This window comes from Lynx rufus, unplaced genomic scaffold (genome assembly GCF_022079265.1).
Source record: "Lynx rufus isolate CCGP_SWC_20201006 ecotype Redwood Valley unplaced genomic scaffold, mLynRuf1.p SCAF_1, whole genome shotgun sequence".
Classification (NCBI taxonomy): domain Eukaryota; kingdom Metazoa; phylum Chordata; class Mammalia; order Carnivora; family Felidae; genus Lynx; species Lynx rufus.
This window is the reverse complement of record NW_025814823.1, coordinates 214520176-214540576: the sequence shown is the minus strand read 5'-3', so window position 1 is coordinate 214540576 and position 20401 is coordinate 214520176. Positions and strand designations below refer to the sequence as shown.

Below are 20401 nucleotides of genomic sequence, written 5' to 3'. Positions count from 1 at the left end.
CAGAGATGGGACATACAGAGGAGTAGAAGATTTGGAGAGAGGGTGATAAAGTCAGTTGGGAAGTACTGAGCATAAGTTGTCCAAGAGACTTGCACCTTTGTCTCTCTGTCTCAAGAAACTGGCCCCGGGGTATAGATACTCTCAAATAGATTTGGGCATCAAGGCCACAGAGGTAATAGTTGAACACAGAAAAATAGAGAGATGATCTCATCTGGAGAGAATATGTGAAATGGAATGACAAGGACCCGAGACATAGGCCTAAGGGTTACCAACTTTTAAAGGGCAAGTAGAGGAGGAATAACTGGCAAAGTTAATTGTTCTGAGTTCTATCTTATAGATGACAGAATGAAATTAAGAAAATTTAATTAATTTAGTTAATTAACAGGAAAGTCAGAATTCAGACCCAAATCTTTCCACCTTCTGAATACTCAGGTTTATGATGCGAGAATAATTTATTGAAGCATTTCTCAGTTAGGCCTCCGGCGAAGCATTTTACATACATTATTTCATTAATTTTCAGAGCAACATTCCTGTAAACTAAGTATCATGATTCCTATCATAGAGGTGAGGTAACTGAGACTTGCACAGAGTAAGTTCTCCCAAGTTACACGACTAGTACACAGCATGCATTTCCACCTGTTTCTTTTTTTTTTAATTAGATTTTTTGTTTTTTTATGTAATCTCTACACCCGAGATGGGGCTTGAACTCACAACCCCGAGATCCAGAGTTCCATGCTCCACCAACGGAGCCAGCTGGGCATCCCTACACCCATGTGTTTCCCTTGCCCAAGTCCATGCTGTTAACTATTATACTAGTTAAGGCAATGGTAATCAACGTTCAGCACTCATCGGAATTACCTGGAGGTCGTTTTCTTTTTTTTTTTTTTAAACATTTATTCATCTTTGAGAGGCAGAGAGAGAGCATGAGTGGGGGAGGATCAGAGAGAGAGGGAGACACAGAATCAGAAGCAGGCTCCAGGCTCTGAGCTGTCAGCACAGAGCACGATGTGGGACTCAAACTCACTGACTGCGAGATCATGACCTGAGCCGAAGTCAGATGCTTACCTGACTGAGCCACCCAGGCACCCCCGCCCCTGGAAGGCTTCTTAAAACACAAATTGTGGGGGGCACCCTGGTGGCTCAGTCAGTTGAGCACCTGACTTCAATTCAGGTCATGATCTCACAATTTGTGAGTTGGAGTCCCGCACCAGGCTCAGAGCCTGCCTAGGATTCTCATTCTCTCTCTTTCTCATTCTCTCTTTCATTCTCTCTCTCATTCTCTCTCTCTCTCTCTCTCTCTCTCTCTCAGAATAAACAAATAAACTTTAAAATAAAATTTGAAAGATATTGTTTACCTAACCCTATAATCTCTAAAACAGAATCTACTAATCCCTTCTATGTACTTCAAGCAAGGTTGAATTTCTTCCTGGTATAAACTCTACCCAACAACCTCTTCACAGCCTTCACAATATCAAGATATTCATTAGCATTATGTATAATGCATTATGTAGAGAGATGTATGCATATATACATATATATATATACACACGTATATATATACATATACATATACATATATATACATATATATATATTGAATTCAGTTCAGCCTGTTTGTCCTAACTTGATCATAGACTTATTTTCCTAATTTAAAATAATATTCAATCTATTTAGCAAAAGGTTGTTCTCTCTCTCTCTCTCTCTCTCCACCATAACTCCAGTTTCTCCACCTCAGTCCCCTTCAGACACCTTTTCACAACTGTTCTGATTGCGCTGTGACATCTCCAGTTGTCAACCTTTACATTTCTCAAATGGCCACATCACATTTGCACTACACTCTAGATATTAGCCATAATCTAATTTTTTATTTCAGAAAAAAAATCACATAATTCCTTTTCTAGACCCCTTTCAGGCTGTTGTAGATACTCAGCGACTCAGTGACAGACTGAAAATCTGAAACTGAAATCTGCACAATTAGTGTTATACTTTTGAATTGGAGTCAAGGGGCACCTGGGTGGCTCAGTCAGTTAAGCATCCGACTTCAGCTCAGGTCATGATCTCACAGTTTGTGAGTTCGAGCCCTGCTTTGGGCTCTCTGCTGTCAGCACAGAGCCTGCTTGGGATCCTCTGTCCCCCCTTCTCTCTGCCCCTCCCCTGCTAGTTCTCTCTCTCTAAATGAATAAATAAACTTAAAAAAAACAAATTGGAGTCAAAATCAAGTTCAGAGCTGGCACGTGTAGCAGGTAAAAACAGGCCGGCACTGCTTTGGCGTTACCCTCTGTGGGCCTGTGTCTGCAACCCCAAATCCCTGTATTTATTTGTCAAGGTGCTGCACTTTAATAATAAATCAATGGAAAAACAAAGGCCCTGAGCTCCTTCTGGAACAAAATGCTACAGGTACAGTAGTAAAAAGTCCTGCCAGCCCCAGATGAGATGTGACTTTCTGAGGAAAGTGGATAATTTTTACTTGATGGTGAATCGTTAAAAGTGAGCCAGATGATTAAACTTAATGGAACAGCCACATTAAACTGAAATTAGTAAAAACATGCCTCGGGCAGCCTACAACCTTTTATTTGTTGTTGTTTAACTTCTGCCTTTTACAGTGGCCATGATGAATGACATCACAAAAGAAAAAATCCAATTAAAATCTAAGTGCTCAATAAACCCCTAATGTCTGGTTGCCACCATCACTTTCACTAGCACTGATGTCTCATGTTTCCTCTTTTCCCCAAGAAGAGAGAAAAGAACTGGCCCCGGGGGAGGTGCGTGGAAGGAGGGGCAAGCGGGGAAAGAGCACACAAAGGCTTCCGGAGGTTTCTGCTCCGTGTACTGTATCAGACACAGGCACTGCACCTCGAGGGGGATGAGGCTAAATTGTTTTATTATCAGACAAGGCCTGAGTAAAGAGATGCATTTTCCCACCAGTTTTCAAATGTTGATAAATCAGAATGGGGATCTGCAGAGCAATCCTGTTCATACTCTTCGTTGGCGTCTCTGCTGCCCTTTTATATCGTCTCGGGTGTTTGTTCCATAAGTCATCGGAATGGTCTCTCCTGACAGCTAAAAATAAGTTTCTGATTACTTTTACCTGAATAAATCTTGTGACCAGATGTGGTCTTCACCTACTAAGTGTGCAACAATTACATATCGAGAGTGATGAAAGAACCAGCCGAGGGGCGTCTACAATCTAGTGGGATGCAGAATACAATGTATCACATGGGAAGACAGCGACTGCCACCGGTAGAAGAATACTAGCTTTGGATGACAGATTTTACCTTAGAGATACTATGGGTTTATAAAATTGGGTTTTCAAAGTCCTCACAACAAAGTTCTCAAAGTCAAAATAAGAGCCAAAACATGCTTATTTTGAATGAGGAGCTAATAGGAACGGTATCTTAAAATGTGCTCTTACTCCATGTTCGCATAGGAATTAACGTAGTATTTGTACATAGTCTCTAATCAGATCTTCATGATAGCCTGGTCCTGTGGTTCTATTATCCTCATTTTATTGATAAGGGTCTTGGCTCAGCGAGGTTAATTGATGCTGCCATGATCTTACACTTGGTGAGCGAGAGAGAACGAGCACAACTCCTATTTGGAACTCTGGTGCGGTGCCCCCCCCCCCCCACCTCGCCCAGTGCCGGGTTTGCTAACCATGGCTGCCCAGAAGCCAGATCCAATGGGCGGTGATGTTGGTTTCATTACTCATGAGTTAATGAAATAGCCTTTTAAAAGCTCTCTTCAGTCATTAGGATTTGACGATGGAGAGTTAAACTTTCCCCAGTGGCTCTTTCTGTGTAATCACGGTTTCAGCGTTTCCTTAGCATATCACATTACACAAATCATGGAGTCCTCTTTTGTTTTACATTTCTTATTGCGTTTGTCTCACTTCTAAGCAATTTCCTCCCCGTTCCCATTCATCTTCCATTATTTCTGCCAAATTGCTTTCAAGGCTACTAATTGTATGAATAATATTCTCTTCCTCAAACTCTGCTGTTAACTAGCATTAGCTGTGTGGCTTTGGACACAGTTTCCCTATCTCTAAAAACAAGGAGGTTGCACTGAATAACCTGTAGGGCCTCTTCTTGTGCTCAAGTTCTAATCTTCCGACTCTTTCACACAAGGTGTATGATTTTGGAAACACTACATAAACCGGAGTGTTAATTTTCTTGATTCTGTTATGATGGATTCAATTAGTTCATGCTTCCCAAAGTGTGTCTCTTAGAAAATTGTTCTCGGGAATGCCAACACCCACAAAGGATTCTTTGCGCAAGAACGTTCGGGAAAGCTAGTTTGTTTTTTTTTAAGTGATTATTTATTTTGAGAGAGACATAGAAAGTCAGCAGAGGACGGGCAGAGAGAGAAGAGAGACAGACCCTGATGCAGGTTCAAGCCCACGAACCATGAGATCATGACCTAAGCAGAAATCAAAAGTCAGATGCTCACCTGACTGAGCCACCCAGGAGCCCCCAGGAAAGCTAGATTAAATACAGTCAAGTACAGTTTTAAACTGGAGGCAGTGACAGCCTTTAATACGTTAATGTACACTGGGTGACTCCTAAGAAAAAGGCAGAAAAACGAAGTAATCCCCAAACATATGGGGCCGCAGAACCCCTTCTCAGCATTTTAGATAATTGATATTCCATGGGATATAATTTTTTAGAAAGGCTGGGTTCGCTTATTTTAAAAGTCCCTTTTGCCTTGAGAGTTTGTTTTCAAATGTGGTTATAGACACTATTCTGAGCATTTCGTATAGTATTCATCAACAGGACACAGAGTTGGCTTACCTGTTGCTGTCGTTGCCATAACTGTTGTAACATAGCCTATACTATGTTTAGACAGAGTTGAAATAAGGTAGAGCTTAGCTACCTTACCAATAAACTATCTTGTCTGTATGCAGCTAATACTTATAACTGGTCTTTTCAAATAGATCTCCTCAATTTTAATTTTTGAAAATTTGTGAATAGAGTTAGCTTATCTGAAGACCTAGGAAAAATACCTTCTAAACTTTTACTAAGGTGGGAAAAAGGGACCCAAAGACACAACAGAAACTCAAAGCTCTGGAAATCTTCTCTGGGATAGGCAACACAGGCGAGTTCTCCAAGTTAGAATGATTATCTTTCACTTCAATGGTATATTAGCACTCATTTAATTCAACCTTTAACCTGACCCATTTCACTGACAGTTAATCTTTTTTTAATGTTTATTTATTTTGAGAGAGACAGAGAGAGTGTGAGTGGGGGAGTGGCAGAGAGTGAGGGAGAGAGAATCCCAAGCAGGCTCCTCACTGCCGGGGCAGAGTCCGATGTGGGGCTCAATCTCACAAGCCATGAGATCATGACCTGAACTGAAATCAGGAGTCAGATGCTTAATCGACTGAGCCACCCAGGTGCCCCTCACTGATGGTTAATCTTAGCAGAGCCTCCGCCTGATTACCTTCAGGAGAAGGGAACCCACTATTTTATAAAGCAGATTATTCCATTTTAGTCTGGCTCCACTTTTTAGAAGATCCTCTCCTATATTAAATGAAAATCTGAGTATTAAATGTTCTTGTTCTAAGTGCCCTTGTAAATTATCTAGTAAAGGGATTTTCAAGGCATTGTTCATGGCAACACTTAAGATGTTTCTCAAAGGCTTTGAGTTGAATTTCATAAGTAATTAAATAAATATCACATCTTCCCAGAAAAGTGATTATAAACTCCATCATATGAAACTCAATGAGATTGAGTAGCTTCCCTAAATTCACCAAGATAGCAAAGTATAGAGTCAGAATGTACCCCGGTCTCTCTGTTTCAAAAACCAAAATCCTTAGGGCTCCTGGGTGGCTCAGTGGATTAAGCGTCCAACTCTTGCTTTCAGCTCAGGTCATGATCTCACAGTTCATGAGACTGAGGCCCAAGCTGGGCTGTGCGCTGACAGTGGGGAGCCTGTTCAGAATTCTCTCTCTCCTTCTCTCTCTGCTCCTCCCCCACTCACACTTTCTCTGTCGCTCTCAAAATAAATAAACTTAAAAAAAAAAAGATTCTCTCTCTCTCCCTCCCCCTCTGCCCCTCTCCCCTGAGCACATGCTCTTTCTCTCTCTAAAAAAAAACAAAAACAAAACAAAAACAAAATTATTTTCTCCATAGCATGTCACTTCTCTAGTATGTCCAGATACATAAAAGTGAACAGTAGAGTGTATTTGTAGAATCTGAATGCTATGGTGAAAATAGGAAAGTAGTGAAAAGAGTTTCATTCCAACCAGGTTTATACGTCCTTAGGCATTTTGCTATTGCTCTGGACTTCAGTGTTCCCTTCTTCAAAACAAGGATTACTACATTTTCTACAAGCTCTGTTCCAGTTCTAGAAATTTCTATGATTATAAGGAAACATATTCATTAATGAATGACATTACTATTGAGGATTTAAGTAAACAATAAGAAAAAAAACCCTCAAACCTGCCTCCCTCAGAAAAGAATGAATAAAAGTTAACAAGACAAACAGTTTAGAATCACATGCTTGACTTTTACTTTCTTTAATTTTTTTTTTTCTACACTAGTTACATTCAGACCAGGATAGAGGAGATGGATCACTTAAATATATCCTTTCAGGAGATGGAGCAGGAGATCTCTTCATTATCAATGAAAACACAGGAGACATACAGGCCACCAAGAGGCTGGACAGGGAAGAAAAACCTGTTTACATCCTTCGAGCTCAAGCTATAAACAGAAGGACAGGGAGACCCGTGGAGCCCGAATCTGAATTCATCATCAAGATCCATGACATCAATGACAATGAACCAATATTTACCAAGGATGTTTACACGGCCACTGTTCCCGAAATGTCTGATGTTGGTGAGTGAGATGTGATTTCAACCACGTGATGTCTCTCCTCTAGTACGTCAACTGAATAAAGAATCCTAGGAGTGAAATTTACTGAGGTGAATGAATGTAGATGCTAAATTCTAAAACTATCATATTTCAAACAATCCCTTTATGACAAGTACACCTGTTTCCGAATATTACTCTAGTCTCATTTTATTATAAGAAAACAGCATTTCCTCTAATGATGAAGGGATGAAAAAATGTCAGGCAAGAACAGGAGGAAGAAAGAGATATCATCTCATCTACTTCCTGCCTCCCCAGGTGCCCACCCTGGTCCTCAGGCTGAGAGACAGCAGCCCTCTCCACCTCTCTTAGCACATATTGGTACTTGGCTTGAGGTTAGGATCTCTCCAGTGTGAAACAAAAGCCTGAGTTTACATTCCAGACTGGAGAGTAATGACAGTTGCTTTAAGTAAATATGTGTTTGGGAAAGAGACTCAAAGAAAACTTAAAAAAAAATCCATAATTATGCAGGGGTTGTTTAGGGGATGTATCCTTTACTAAGTGATGGAAATTAAGAGATTTTCATGACATTAGTATGATGAATTAATATTTTGTGCACAATTCTACTACCAATTTTAAAGTTAATATGTATGCTTCTAATTTGCTTAAATTGGGAGGTCAACACAATTTAAATTTTAAAAAATCCTACTGACATCACTCTTAGCCGTATTAAAATACTTAATGGGAAACAGTGACAAATTTTAAGCTACCTGAATAAAGGGTTATTTTTATTTTCATTCGGTGTCAAATTCAAAAGGGCTAAATTACTTAATAATAACTCTTCTATAATTCTATGAGTCAGATATCAGAGGCATTTTAGGTCACAGTTCCAAGACTTAGAAAAACCTAATCCATGGAAATGATTGTAAACCATCTAAATCTTTCTCATCAAGAAGCTGCTCGTCTCATTACTTAAAACCACTTTGTTTCATCAGAAAAATCACAAACCATCAGCCAAGCAAAAGAGAGGGATTAAAACTCTTTTAAGAGGAAGATTTGTTAGGAAAAAATATTTTTCCTCTATGTGGTAAAAGTAAGGAACAATTAATAAGCAATAGTCTCAACATCAGCACCACCCAGCAAAACAGTTTCCAGAAAACAAAATTTGATGTGCAAGGTGTCACCCCCACAACTATAGAGGGTGCCATTCACTTTTGAACTATGTTAGAATTAAGTATGTATTACAAATATCTGGGGGCAGCTGGACGTAACATGTCTTAAGAAAGGGAAGGCTCTTTCTAATTTGCACACAGGTACAGTTATGTTCATATTAACCATTATCATAAATGAACACGTCATTATTATCATACAAAAAGGCATCTTAATCCTACATTACAAAGTGGGATAGCAGCATGGTGGTATAAATGGGCTTTGGGTGTCAAACAGACCTGAATTTGAAACTCTACTAATAAGCAGCATCTTGATGTCTCTGATCCTTCAGTTTCATATCTACAAAAAATAAATAATAAATGTCAACAGCTAAGGATTACCATGAGGATGAAATAAGAAAACAAGGGCAGAGCCCCCAGTACAATATCTGACAACTAACAGGTGCTCAAAACATCTAGATAACCATATTATAAAAGCACTCAAATTTTATATTGATGTCAAGTAAGAATGTGGGTGTTAGTTAACTACTACTAGCTCTTGCTCTGAGGTCATATAATGCTTTGTCCCCACCTTCCTTCCCAAATTACAAGGATGGGTGTTCGATCTCATGCACCAACATGTTACATCCAGAGCATCCACCACAGTACAATATATTTGTTCAACAAACGGGATTGGTTAGATATTACAAAAGCAATGTAAAACTTCTAATATTCCCTGAACGTAACTTCCCTGTCCTTCCCATGGACAGGAGAACTCCAACAGTATGCTTACTGTTTATCTGATATGAATATCAAAAGTCAGCCATAAGATGATCTTCATCAGAGTAAGGTCTTACCCTTTTTTGGAAGTCACAGATCTCTTTGAGAATCCAATAAAATCTATGGATCTTCTCTTCAGTGAAATAAACATGTAAGCATACACATAAAAATCTGTGTGGAATTTCACGGGGGTCAGGAATATTTTGAAGGTTATTCGGTGACTGCAGTCCTTAAAACAAGAATGCTGATCTAAAACATCATTGCCTTCTCTGTGCATGTAATTATAATAATTTTTTTGGAGTTACAGGTTCCAGATGTGAATTTTCTAGTATTCTAATAATTCTTTAATCCAACACTACCTCTTTTAAGTTTCAAGATCTTTCAAACTCTTAGAATTATCAGATAGATTTATCATTTAGGATGCTTTTATTGAACAGAAAACCCAACTCAAACTAGTTTAAACAAATAAAAGTATTTAGTGACTTAAGTCATACTTAGGTCAAAAATAAAATGGGCTTTTGAGATGGTTTGATTTGGGTTCAATTATTTCTCTGAAATTTTCTGTCATATTCAGCGTTGTCCTCAGGCTGGCATCTCTGAGGTCACAAAATAGCTGCTGCATTGACAGGCCCTACATCAGCACATTACAGTCCAGGAGAAAGAGCACTCATGACACAGAATTCCCAAGAAAATCTCAAGTGGCCTCATGATTGGACAACCCCGAAACTAATCACTGTAGATAAAGCAATGCAAGATGCTGATTGACTTAGGTCTGGATAACTTCAAAGAATGACTATAGCAAGAGTCCAATCAAATCTCATCTTTGGACATTAGTTGAAATTGGTTCCACCCAAGGTCATGGTTATCCCATGCTTCTCTTTAACCTAACCCTTACAACATTTATAAATGTTGATCACACTCTTTCAGAATGAGAAGCCAAAGGCTTTTAAAGAAATTTTTAATGTTTATTTATATTGGAGAGAGAGAGAAAGAAACTGAGTGCAAGCAGAGGAGGGGCAGAGAGAGAGGGAGACAGAACCTGAAGCAGACTCCAAGCTGTCAGCACAGAGCCTGATGTGGGGATTTGAACTCACCAGCGGTGAGACCCTGACCTGAACCAGTCGGACGCCTAACCCACTGAACCACCCAGGCGTCCCGATAAATCCAAGGCTTTTTAACACTAGTATCATCCTGAAATTCTCAACTCCTTTGTCAAGATACTTTTGTACAGAAGTAAGATCATGCTTTCTCTATCTGTGTGTGCATCAAGGATCTACATGGGTCCTTGATTTATTTTCAATTCATGTTTCTGTCATTACAGGCACATTTGTTGTCCAAGTCACCGCAACTGATGCTGATGATCCAACTTATGGCAACAGTGCTAAAGTTGTGTATAGTATCCTACAAGGGCAGCCCTATTTTTCAGTTGAATCAGAAACAGGTTAGAATTCCTTTTTGATCTTCTTTTTACAATCCATAATTTTAATTGATTTAATAAAAACAATTTATTAAAAAAACAATCAGTGTAATTGAATATTCTTAGATTCATCTGCCAAATTTTACCAGCAATATATTTGTAAACATGATATCCAGATCATTTTAATTCAGAAATCTGACAATGGATGTTTCATCCATTTTACTTATATAGGGTAAATTCAGAAAACTTATACAATGTCAGTTTTTTCTTCCAGTTTGGAGTGAACCTAAAAACGAATACCTCCTGATAGCCATTAGGGCTATTTACAAATATTCCAATTCTTCTTTTACTAGTTATTTGGCATCTCTCTACCCTGCTCTAAAGGTAGATATAGCCATGAGATTTGTTTGGGCCGGTATATGTGGCAATGATTCAAGTCACTTCCAAGCCGAACTTTTGGACCTGGTGCACAATCCACATTCCTTTCCTCCTGCCACAGTGATCATGGATGGAAACAAATGTTGGCCTTGGTCTCCAGCCTGGATGTCTGTTACTATCAGCAGAGCTTCTTGCTGGCCTCCTCAGAGCAGGAGCAAAAAATTAACGTTAGCTGTGTTAAGCCAGTAAGATTTTATTATGACATTGTCTAGCTCGTGCTGATAGCATCCTAATAAACAAAGTGGATTCCTTAATGGAATTCTTTTTTTAACACCTCATTTTTCTGCATTTTATCCACAAAGTAGCCTACTATCTTCTGATGAATTGTTTCTTAGGAAACATTGTCTGTGCTGTACGGTAAATTCTACACATACTTTTGCTATCATAATAGGAGTTGAATTCCTTTTCTACATTTCCCAAGCATCCATTATTGTTAGTAGAAATCAAAACTTTTCTAGGTTACCACATCCAGTTGGAAATTGATGTGTTAAGAGGTGCAACGAACTTGGAAAGAATCCAAGGAGAAAGAAAATGTTGAGTTGAAAAACAATGAGGGTGAAAAATTAGAAATATTCAACGTAAAGGACAAAGGCTAAGGTGATCTCCTCTATTTAAATAGAGAAGTCCTGTTATTGGAGAACAGACACAGCTGCACTTTCACTGAAGCCAGGACTATAGGAATAAAACTGACCTGTTGTCTGAGGTGTTCGTGTTAAAAATAAAAGAAAAAAAAGATATTTTCAGCTTCATTAGTTGTTAAGCACTGGAATGTGCTACGAGAGAAGGCTATAAAGCCTTTAAAGCCTTGAAAGCCTTTAAAGCCTATAAAGATTTTTGAAAGAATGTTGTTAATTTAAGCATAAAGCCTACACAGAGATTAGGCAAACTTTTAGAAGTTCTTTCAACTACTTATTTTATAACTACTGAACAACAGAGATAAAATTAACCTAACATAAGAATGAATGTTGGTCGCTGCTGGGACCAGTTGAACTAATGCTCACATCAGCTTTAGGAAAACTTAAGTTCTCTAGGATCATACAGGATGATAATTATGGGAGAACTGAGCTGTGTTTTCTTCAGACCATAGTTTGTGGCTTAGAAAATCCTCCGAACGTTCATTATGGGAGGTATATTTGATGAGCAATTAGCTGATTCAGTAAAGTAAAGCTCAAGAGTCAGTTCAAGGAAATGACTTCCTTAGCAATTTCCTCATAGTACACTTAAATGTCTTTTATCAAGCAGCTATGGTAGTATAACACTGTACCACATGCCAAGTTATATTTTGCTACGTTATCTTATAACACATGATATTTATACTACCTACAATCTATACTATTACAGATTTGACTTGTACTTATTCTTGTATCATAGGTGTTTTTAAAATATATCTATCTCCCCTATGTGGTTATAATTTCCTTCAGTATAAAGGCTATCTATAATCATCTTTATGTCACCTATTACATCCGTATAGTGTTTGAGTATTGTGGATGACATCTACGTTTGCATAAATAAATGATTTGATAAAGTATTTTTAATACATCCCTTTCCATTTCTGAATTTCGCACCCATAGGTATCATCAAGACAGCTTTGCTCAACATGGATCGAGAAAACAGAGAGCAGTACCAAGTGGTGATTCAAGCCAAGGATATGGGTGGCCAGATGGGGGGATTATCTGGGACCACCACAGTGAACATCACGCTAACTGATGTCAACGACAACCCTCCCCGGTTTCCCCAGAGTAGGAACATTTGATTGAATGAATTTCTTCAGTGCACTTTTATAAAACTCTAACTTTAAGAATGATATTTATTTTCCATTGTTATTAATTATCAATATTAATGAACTTAGGAATAACCATACTTTTAGTAGTTGAATGATTTATAATATGGTGATAGTTGTAAAGGTAACACCATTGTTTTATTTTTCCTTATTAAAAAGACTACCACAGGGGCGCCTGGGTGGCGCAGTCGGTTAAACGTCCGACTTCAGCCAGGTCACGATCTCGCGGTCCGTGAGTTCGAGCCCCGCGTCAGGCTTTGGGCTGATGGCTCAGAGCCTGGAGCCTGTTTCCGATTCTGTGTCTCCCTCTCTCTCTGCCCCTCCCCCGTTCATGCTCTGTCTCTCTCTGTCCCAAAAATAAATAAACGAAAAAAAAAAAAAATTAAAAAAAAATAAAAAGACTACCACAGACATAAATTTGCTTGCGCAGAACATACGTATACAAGAATGCTCCTATTTGTAAGAAAAAAAATTGACTTTATGTTTTGTGAATTTAATCAGTCATTTAATCTCTTTTAAATCCCCACAAAGCTTTATAAGGGAGGATTTATCATTTAACTGTTTCTAAAAATACAACTGGGGAAATAACCATGTACTTAATCCATTTGTAATCATAAATAGTTTTCTATATTATGGTTAATTGAGATACCAAAAAAAACATCACTATAATCATTAACTCTCATGGCTAGATAGGAAAAAAAGAAGGAAAAACAACATTCTTAAATGCCTACTTTGTATCAAGCAATATACTAGAGCCCTTCATACAAAGCTCTTGAAAGAGGGTACTGGTTTTAATGTAATTTTTCTTCCAAGAACAAAATTCTTTTCTGACCATGATCTAAGAAAACTACCTAAATCCTGTCTTCCAGGAGAAAATAGCTGCTCACCATTAAAAAGAAAGCCCACCTTACCCAATCATGGCATATCTTTCCCAATGCTGGTCACCTCACATGGGCTTCTTTTATAATAGAGATACACATGGATCAACCAGAACTGTTACATTTTCTTTAATTTTTTTCAAGTATTTACTCATAGCTAAATGCAAAAAAAAAAAAAAAAAACTAATTTCTGATGTAACGGGTAGAAGATAGGTTTTACTGGCCCTAAATTTTTTTCCCACAGACGCCTGAAATGACAATATCAGAATTAGCAATACTTCGCCCCAAAACCTCCTTTTCAATATGGGAATTCCCTGGGGAAGGATAACAAAAGGATTCATCAGCGCTTAAATACCACAGGGACCCTACCTCACTTTGCTCTCTCCGTGGATAGCTTGGGATCATTACTGAATACTATACCAAAGCACAGGAGAGAAGAATAACTCTAGAGGAAAAACTTGGCTTGTGTATCATTTTGCCAAGGATGAGCCCAACACTTAATGGGCTATGATTGAATATGACTGAATGACTATATTTTAGTGATATTTAGTGATATTTAGTCATAGTCTGTTTTTTTCCAAAATAATTTGCACAGATGGTTGGCAAAATGTAATGGGTGAGAGTAAAATGAGTTTTGTTCTGACACTTTTTTGTCGTTATTGTCCTAAGTACATGCTAGTCTGGCGGATCTAAATTGAAAGCCACATGCAGTCTCCTTAAACTAATTTTGCAACATGAGGACATCGGGAAAGTGTACATTTATGAAATATAGGTTTTAAATCAACAACACAAATACAAGAATGGGAGAAACCTACGCATAGAAAAAGTACTGTAATGAAATTTAAAAGAAAGATTACTTAAAGAAACAATTAGGAGCTTTCTCTCTCAATGTGTCCATCTGTATCCCTAACCGCAGCCAGACCAGCTCCATGTATGGGTGAGAGTGTCTACTTGGATACATTCTCCAGATCGCTGTCATTTATTTTCACCTTCAGTTATTATTAGCAAAGACACAAAGAACCCTTTTAAAAAATACCTCGTAATTGGCTTAAAGTCATAGTTCAGGTTAAATTCTTTTCCGTTCTTTCTGCTAGATTAGTTAACAGGGGCTTGAAACCTTCTGCACCCTTCTCTAGCAGCGTAGTCTTTCTCGCCATCATACCATGAACCTGGAGACCTATTTACAGGACAAGAAAAGTGTTCTCCATTTGCAAAGAGACGGGTCATGACAGAAGAAATATTCTTAGCAATCATGAAAGTAAGGATGTAAGGAGAATAGAGCGCCATTAATTATTGCAAGGAAAGTACAAACCTGCCTGCATCCCTAGTAATGTCTGAAAGAACTGTTAGAAAATGGGGTTTGTCTTTATTGTGATAGAGTATCCTTCATCTGTGTTTGACTTATATCTGTCTGGTGATTAATAGGTACATACCAGTTTAAAACCCCTGAATCTTCTCCACCGGGTACACCAATTGGCAGGATCAAAGCCAGCGACGCTGACATGGGAGAAAACGCCGAAATTGAGTACAGCATTACAGAGGGAGAAGGGCTGGACATGTTCGATGTCGTCACCGACCAAGAAACTCAGGAAGGAGTTATTACTGTCAAAAAGGTAATGCCGTTTGTTAAATACCATACAAACGAGCACATTCACTTCTCTCTAGTCCTCGAGTAACCGAGACAATTATATCTCACATGAACATTCCTCTAGATTCTTGTTTTACTAATTATTTTTTTTAATGCCAAGTCTAATGGTTGGCTTTTAGAGGTCCTCAATAATCTGATTCATTCATTCATTTATTTCATGCTTTTAATAAATTTTTATTAAGAACCTCCTAATAAGTAAATAAATGATAGAAATAAATGGTGTACATTAAAGTACATAAAGTAAATATAGTCAATGAATAATAGACAGTGTTAGGCACTCTTCAAGATGCGGGAGGTGCGGGGCGCCTGGGTGGCTCAGTCGGTTAAGTGGCCAACTTCGGCTCAGGTCACGATCTGGCGGTCCGTGAGTTCGAGCCCCGCATCGGGCTCTGTGCTGATGGCTCAGAGCCTGGAGCCTGTTTCAGATTCTGTTTTTCCCTCTCTCTCTGCCCCTCCCCCGTTCATGCTCTGTCTCTCTCTGTCTCAAAAATAAATAAACGTTAAAAAAAAAAATTTAAAAAAAAAAAGATGCGGGAGGTGCAATGGTACATTCAACAGAATGGTGTCCACCCTCACGGAACTGCCAATCTAAGGGAGAAAAGAGACAAGGAAGCAAATAAACAAAACAAATGTGTAACTAAATTCTGATACGTGCTTTGAAGGAAAAGAGTAATGCAAGCAGTGATAAAGATAGCCTGAATTAAAGACAGGATATAAAAAGACCACAGAAATAAATTAAATAACACAAATCTCCCATGAGCTGTTTAGCTACTTTTTGGAACACAATAATAAATTTTTTATATTTCTGAATTCCAATTTTTGTCCTATGTACTTATTCACTATTTACCCCCCCCAAATTGTCTAGCATCACAGAGCAGTACACAGAAGTATGGCAAAAATTTAAAACCAATAAACTGTGTGCTTCAAAGCTAAAAATTGTTATTTTTGGTGAGTTTTTTTAATAACTGCATTTTTATCATGTATGATATAACATTTTCTCTCTCCTTTAGCATACTTGCTGGTAAAAATAAGCACAGGTAGATGTAAATAACAAGAAAATCCTTTCCTCTTAAGCTTTGAATTACATGTCTTAATACCTGGAAACACAATAAAACATGTTTAAGCGACATCCAGACCAATGTTTTATACTATAATATAATTAGGAAGCCCATTAGTGTGCATTAACCTTTTTAATTTTCTTAGTGCCTTATCAGATTCAAACTGAAATTTTGCCTAGCCGACTAAATCACTTTCACTAATGTCTTGATTAATTGTGTTTCTAGTGAGCCTTGTCATATCATCATCTAAAACTAAAAGTCAGCAATAAGCATTTGGGTTCACTATGTCTCCAGAAGCAGAGATACTTTTTCTAAAGACCTCTGACAACAATGATCATTACTTTCGTTGGCAAGTAATTAGCCCAATGCCCTTATCAGGATATCACTTGGAATATTTTATCAACTCATGCACATGCAAAAAAAAAAACAAAACATATTAGATCTATTTTATCTGAATGAGGAAGAGGAAGTCATGATGCAAACTTGTGGTTCTCAATTCTGCTGCACATTAGAATCACTGGGGGAGGTATTTAAAAGTATAGATTCCCACCCCCACCTCAGATATTTTGGTTTAATGATCCAGGGTGGGGTCCAGATACTGGCAAATTTTTTTTTTAAAAAAGTTTTTTTTAATGTTTATTCATTTTTTAGAGACAGAGAGAGACAGAGCGTGAGGGGGGTGGAGGGGAAGAGATAGAGGGAGACACAGACTCTGAAGCAGGCTCCAGACTCTGAGGTGTCAGCACAGAGCCTGACATGGGGCTCAAACTCACAAACCGTGAGATCATGACCTGAGCTGAGGTTGGAAGCCTAACCGACTGAGCCATCCAGGTGCCCCAATACCAGCAAATTTTAAACACACATTAAGTATTCAATCAAAGTCAGATTTGCCAATTTGCCCCTAACGTGGCTCCCTCTAGTCAAATACAAGAATTTTCTTTACAGGGGGTCCTTTTTTATACAAGACTCCTGCTTCCAGGTTCTCTTCCCTGTCCGTTATACCTTGCACCCTTGCACCCACTTTCAAGGCAATAGTGGGCATGGTTTCAGCCCACAATTTTCATCAGGATGGTGTGGCATCTCATGCCTTTGCCCAATATCACACTGTGTGGTGATGTCTCTAAGCAATATAACCACATTCACTACCCATGATTTGCACTAAAAAATGCCTTATGTCTCGTCTTTCTGTGTCTTGGCTGCTTTAAATATGTCTCTTCTCCCCACCCACCCCAAGGTCTTGGACTTTGAAAAGAAGAAAGTGTACACCCTCAAAGTGGAAGCCTCCAATCCTCATGTTGAACCCCGCTTTCTCTACCTGGGTCCATTCAAAGATGCAGCTACGGTCAGAATCATGGTGGAAGATGTGGATGAGCCTCCTGTCTTCAGCAAACTGGCCTACATCCTACAAATAAGAGAAGATGCTCAGATAAACACAACCATAGGCTCAGTCACAGCCCAAGATCCTGATGCTGCCAGGAATCCTGTCAAGTAAGCACACTTCTGAGACATGTCTTTTTCATAAACTTCAGTCAATTGCTATTCAAGTATCACCTGCAAGTTAGAAAATTAATGCTTTCTTCCAATTAGATATTTGTATCTTCCTGAAAAAATGACTCTAAACAGCATCTTTACTCTCCTTGCTCAACAATTGTTTTAGCAGCAGCATAAGCCTAAAAAAACCCCACAAAATTTGGGGGGGGGGACACAAAATGATCTATAGGAGCTTACTGCTTACATGAAAATGGTATAAGGTAATAGAACAGAATGGCCTGGAATTTTTCTTGAAGATCTTAGATTTGTCAAACAGGGGCATGGAGAGAGCATTGTGATTTTTAATAAACAAGACACCGGGCCAATAGTCTGTTTTTCAAGTGTGGAAGAATCTATCCTGTAACACTTAGAGGCAGAATTATGCTCCATTTGGACGCGTAATTATTTTCATTTTCAGACATGGATAAAAATAAGAATCATTTCATGATATATGTCTGCGAAATCCTGGGGAAATTAATAGAGCTGAATCCTAATTTATACTATGTAAGCAAGCTCTATTTTCCCCATACATTCCTAATACCTTAGCTGTAAATCATGCTGCAAGAAAACCTCATTGCTCTTTGAAATCACAGATGCTTCAGTATTCTAGAATTTTATCATGAAGGCACTGGAGTCAACAACTTCCAGGCTTTAGTCAGTAGCTTACTTGACTAGATGAGAAAACTGCTAAATAAGAATATTATTGTGTAAATTATCCCCTGTAAAAAAAAAAAAAAAAAAAAGTAAGTAGACTAGAGGAACTCTTGCCAGTGAGCCCACAGATATATTCTGATCAGGGTACCTGCCTTATGCCAGGCATGTTCTAGGCTTTAGAGATACAATAGAGAACAACATCAAGTCCTAATCTCACTAAGCTTACATTTTAATTGGGGAAGACAGAAATAGGCAAACAACAAATATGTAATATTTCAAGTGAAATACATTGTAAGCAGTAAAATAAGGCAGAGTATGGAAACAAAGAGTATCTGGGGTACTATTTTAGATAGCATGGTCAGGCTTGCCCTTGGTAGGAAATCATTTGAGTAAAGATTTGATTGAAATGAAAGGATGAACCATGGTGAATCTGGGAGGAGAATGTCCAAAGAAGAGGGGGAAATGAGGGTAAGGTCTGATACCAGAGCTTGCTTGGCATGAAGAGGAGTAGCAAGGAAGCTTACAAAGCTAGAAGAAAGTGAGCAAGGTGGGGAGTGGTTGGGAAGGTCTGAGGCAACAGGAGGTTTGGTAGGTGGTAAGTGTGGCAGGTCCTAGGGACATCTGAAGGTATTGGTAAAGACTGAGTTCTATTCTGATTGAGGTAGGAAACCACTGCAAAGCTTTGAATAGGCGTATTACCTAATCTAAACCTAATTTTTAAAGAGGATCACACTGACTGCTGCATGAAAAATATTACTGCAGATAAAAGATTTTGAGGTTCTAAGGCATTTTCTAACTTTTCAACCATGAGCCCTTTGTTCAAATGAAACCTGATAGCAAGTCCCACATCTAAAACACAAAAATGCACTGACTTACTTTCAGGGAATAGTTTTAAATCATTGGGAAAATAGACTCTGTTGTTTTGTCATCCTACTGGAATATCTATAGACTCCTTGAATTGGACTATGGTCAACCCAAAGCAGCCACATGTAAGCTCCGTGGATCAAGTGTTCTATATACATTTCATATTATTAATAAGGAAAATGAATGATGGCCTTTGCTTGTATAACACAGATAATTTTAAGTACTTTCACAACTGTTCTGTCACTTGGAGTTTGTCCTGTGTAAGGAAAAAAATCTCAGCAAGTCAATGTCAAGACTAATTTAAAAGTGTTAATGCTGGAAGTTTATATAAATATGAGCTTTGTTACCTCTTTGATCATTCAACATGTTTTTAATTGAAAGAGATAATGTCTCCTGGGAATTTAGGCTGCATTTTTATGTCTATTTCACTTTTTTATAATGAATACCATTTTAACTCACTGCATTATTTTATGTTTTATTAAAGGAAGTAGCTAGCTTGTCAGACTGGGTTGGCTGTCAGCTAATTTTAAAGTTTTCTATGCCAGCCTTTTCTTGGTACATATGGATTTCATATATAGATATAGATTTAAGGATAAAAATACCAATAAGGATAAAGTAAGGATATATTGGTATATAAATGCATATTCCAATAAGCCCTTTTATAGGATAAAATTGTTCTTATATTGGGAAAGTATATCCACACATAGTTTTTGGTTATCCAAGATGTAAATATTGAACAACTAGGTGCTAGACAATGTTAAGTACACAATTAATACTAGGGATATCCTCCCCCAAACATTGATTTATCATTATGCAGATACAAGTTTTTAATTATTTAATTACATAAAATAATTTTCTTCCAATAACTGTATCAGAAATGCCCCTTGACTTCCATGAAAGGGTATTATAAAATGTCACTCTGAATAGATATTATGAAAAATCTACCTGCAAACATACTTCCTTTCCTGACCTAAAATCTCCCTGACTTGAGAGGATACATTAGAAGACAAATTATTGAATCACAGAATATAATAAATTGGGGGGGGAGAGCTACCTAGCAAAATAATCTGCTATAATCATGTTAAGATTGATTACCTTGTTTCTTATCTGTTATGACTACAATTAATATGACTGGACAGTAAATATACTAGATATGAATTGAAATTACTTTGGAAAAAAAAAACAACAAACAAATAAGGGTTCATGTGCAAACATCATTCCTAAATAATGTAGAAATCTGAGGTTTCCTATTACTTTTTAAATCTCCCAATTAAGGGGGAAACTCATATACAGTTTTGGTATTTAAATAGTTACTTTCTCTTTGGTATTTAAATAGTTACTGCCTCCAACTAACAATTCTTCACCCTGTACCCCTTATTTCAAAGACTTGACTGGAAAGT

At 37.9% G+C, this 20401-nt stretch overlaps 1 protein-coding gene across 2 annotated transcripts in view; it reads left to right on the top strand.

Moving 5' to 3' along the window:
- LOC124507831 (cadherin-6) overlaps nt 1-20401 on the top strand; it is a 50569-nt gene that overhangs the window by 17742 nt on the left and 12426 nt on the right. Inside the window, exons 2-6 of one of the 2 annotated variants that reach the window (XM_047074223.1) lie at nt 6539-6833; nt 10056-10175; nt 12161-12328; nt 14673-14860; nt 17188-17441. In XM_047074223.1, the coding sequence (XP_046930179.1) occupies nt 6539-6833; nt 10056-10175; nt 12161-12328; nt 14673-14860; nt 17188-17441 (1025 nt within the window). The remainder of the gene's footprint in view (nt 1-6538; nt 6834-10055; nt 10176-12160; nt 12329-14672; nt 14861-17187; nt 17442-20401) is intronic. The other variant, XM_047074232.1, reaches the window with a different exon arrangement.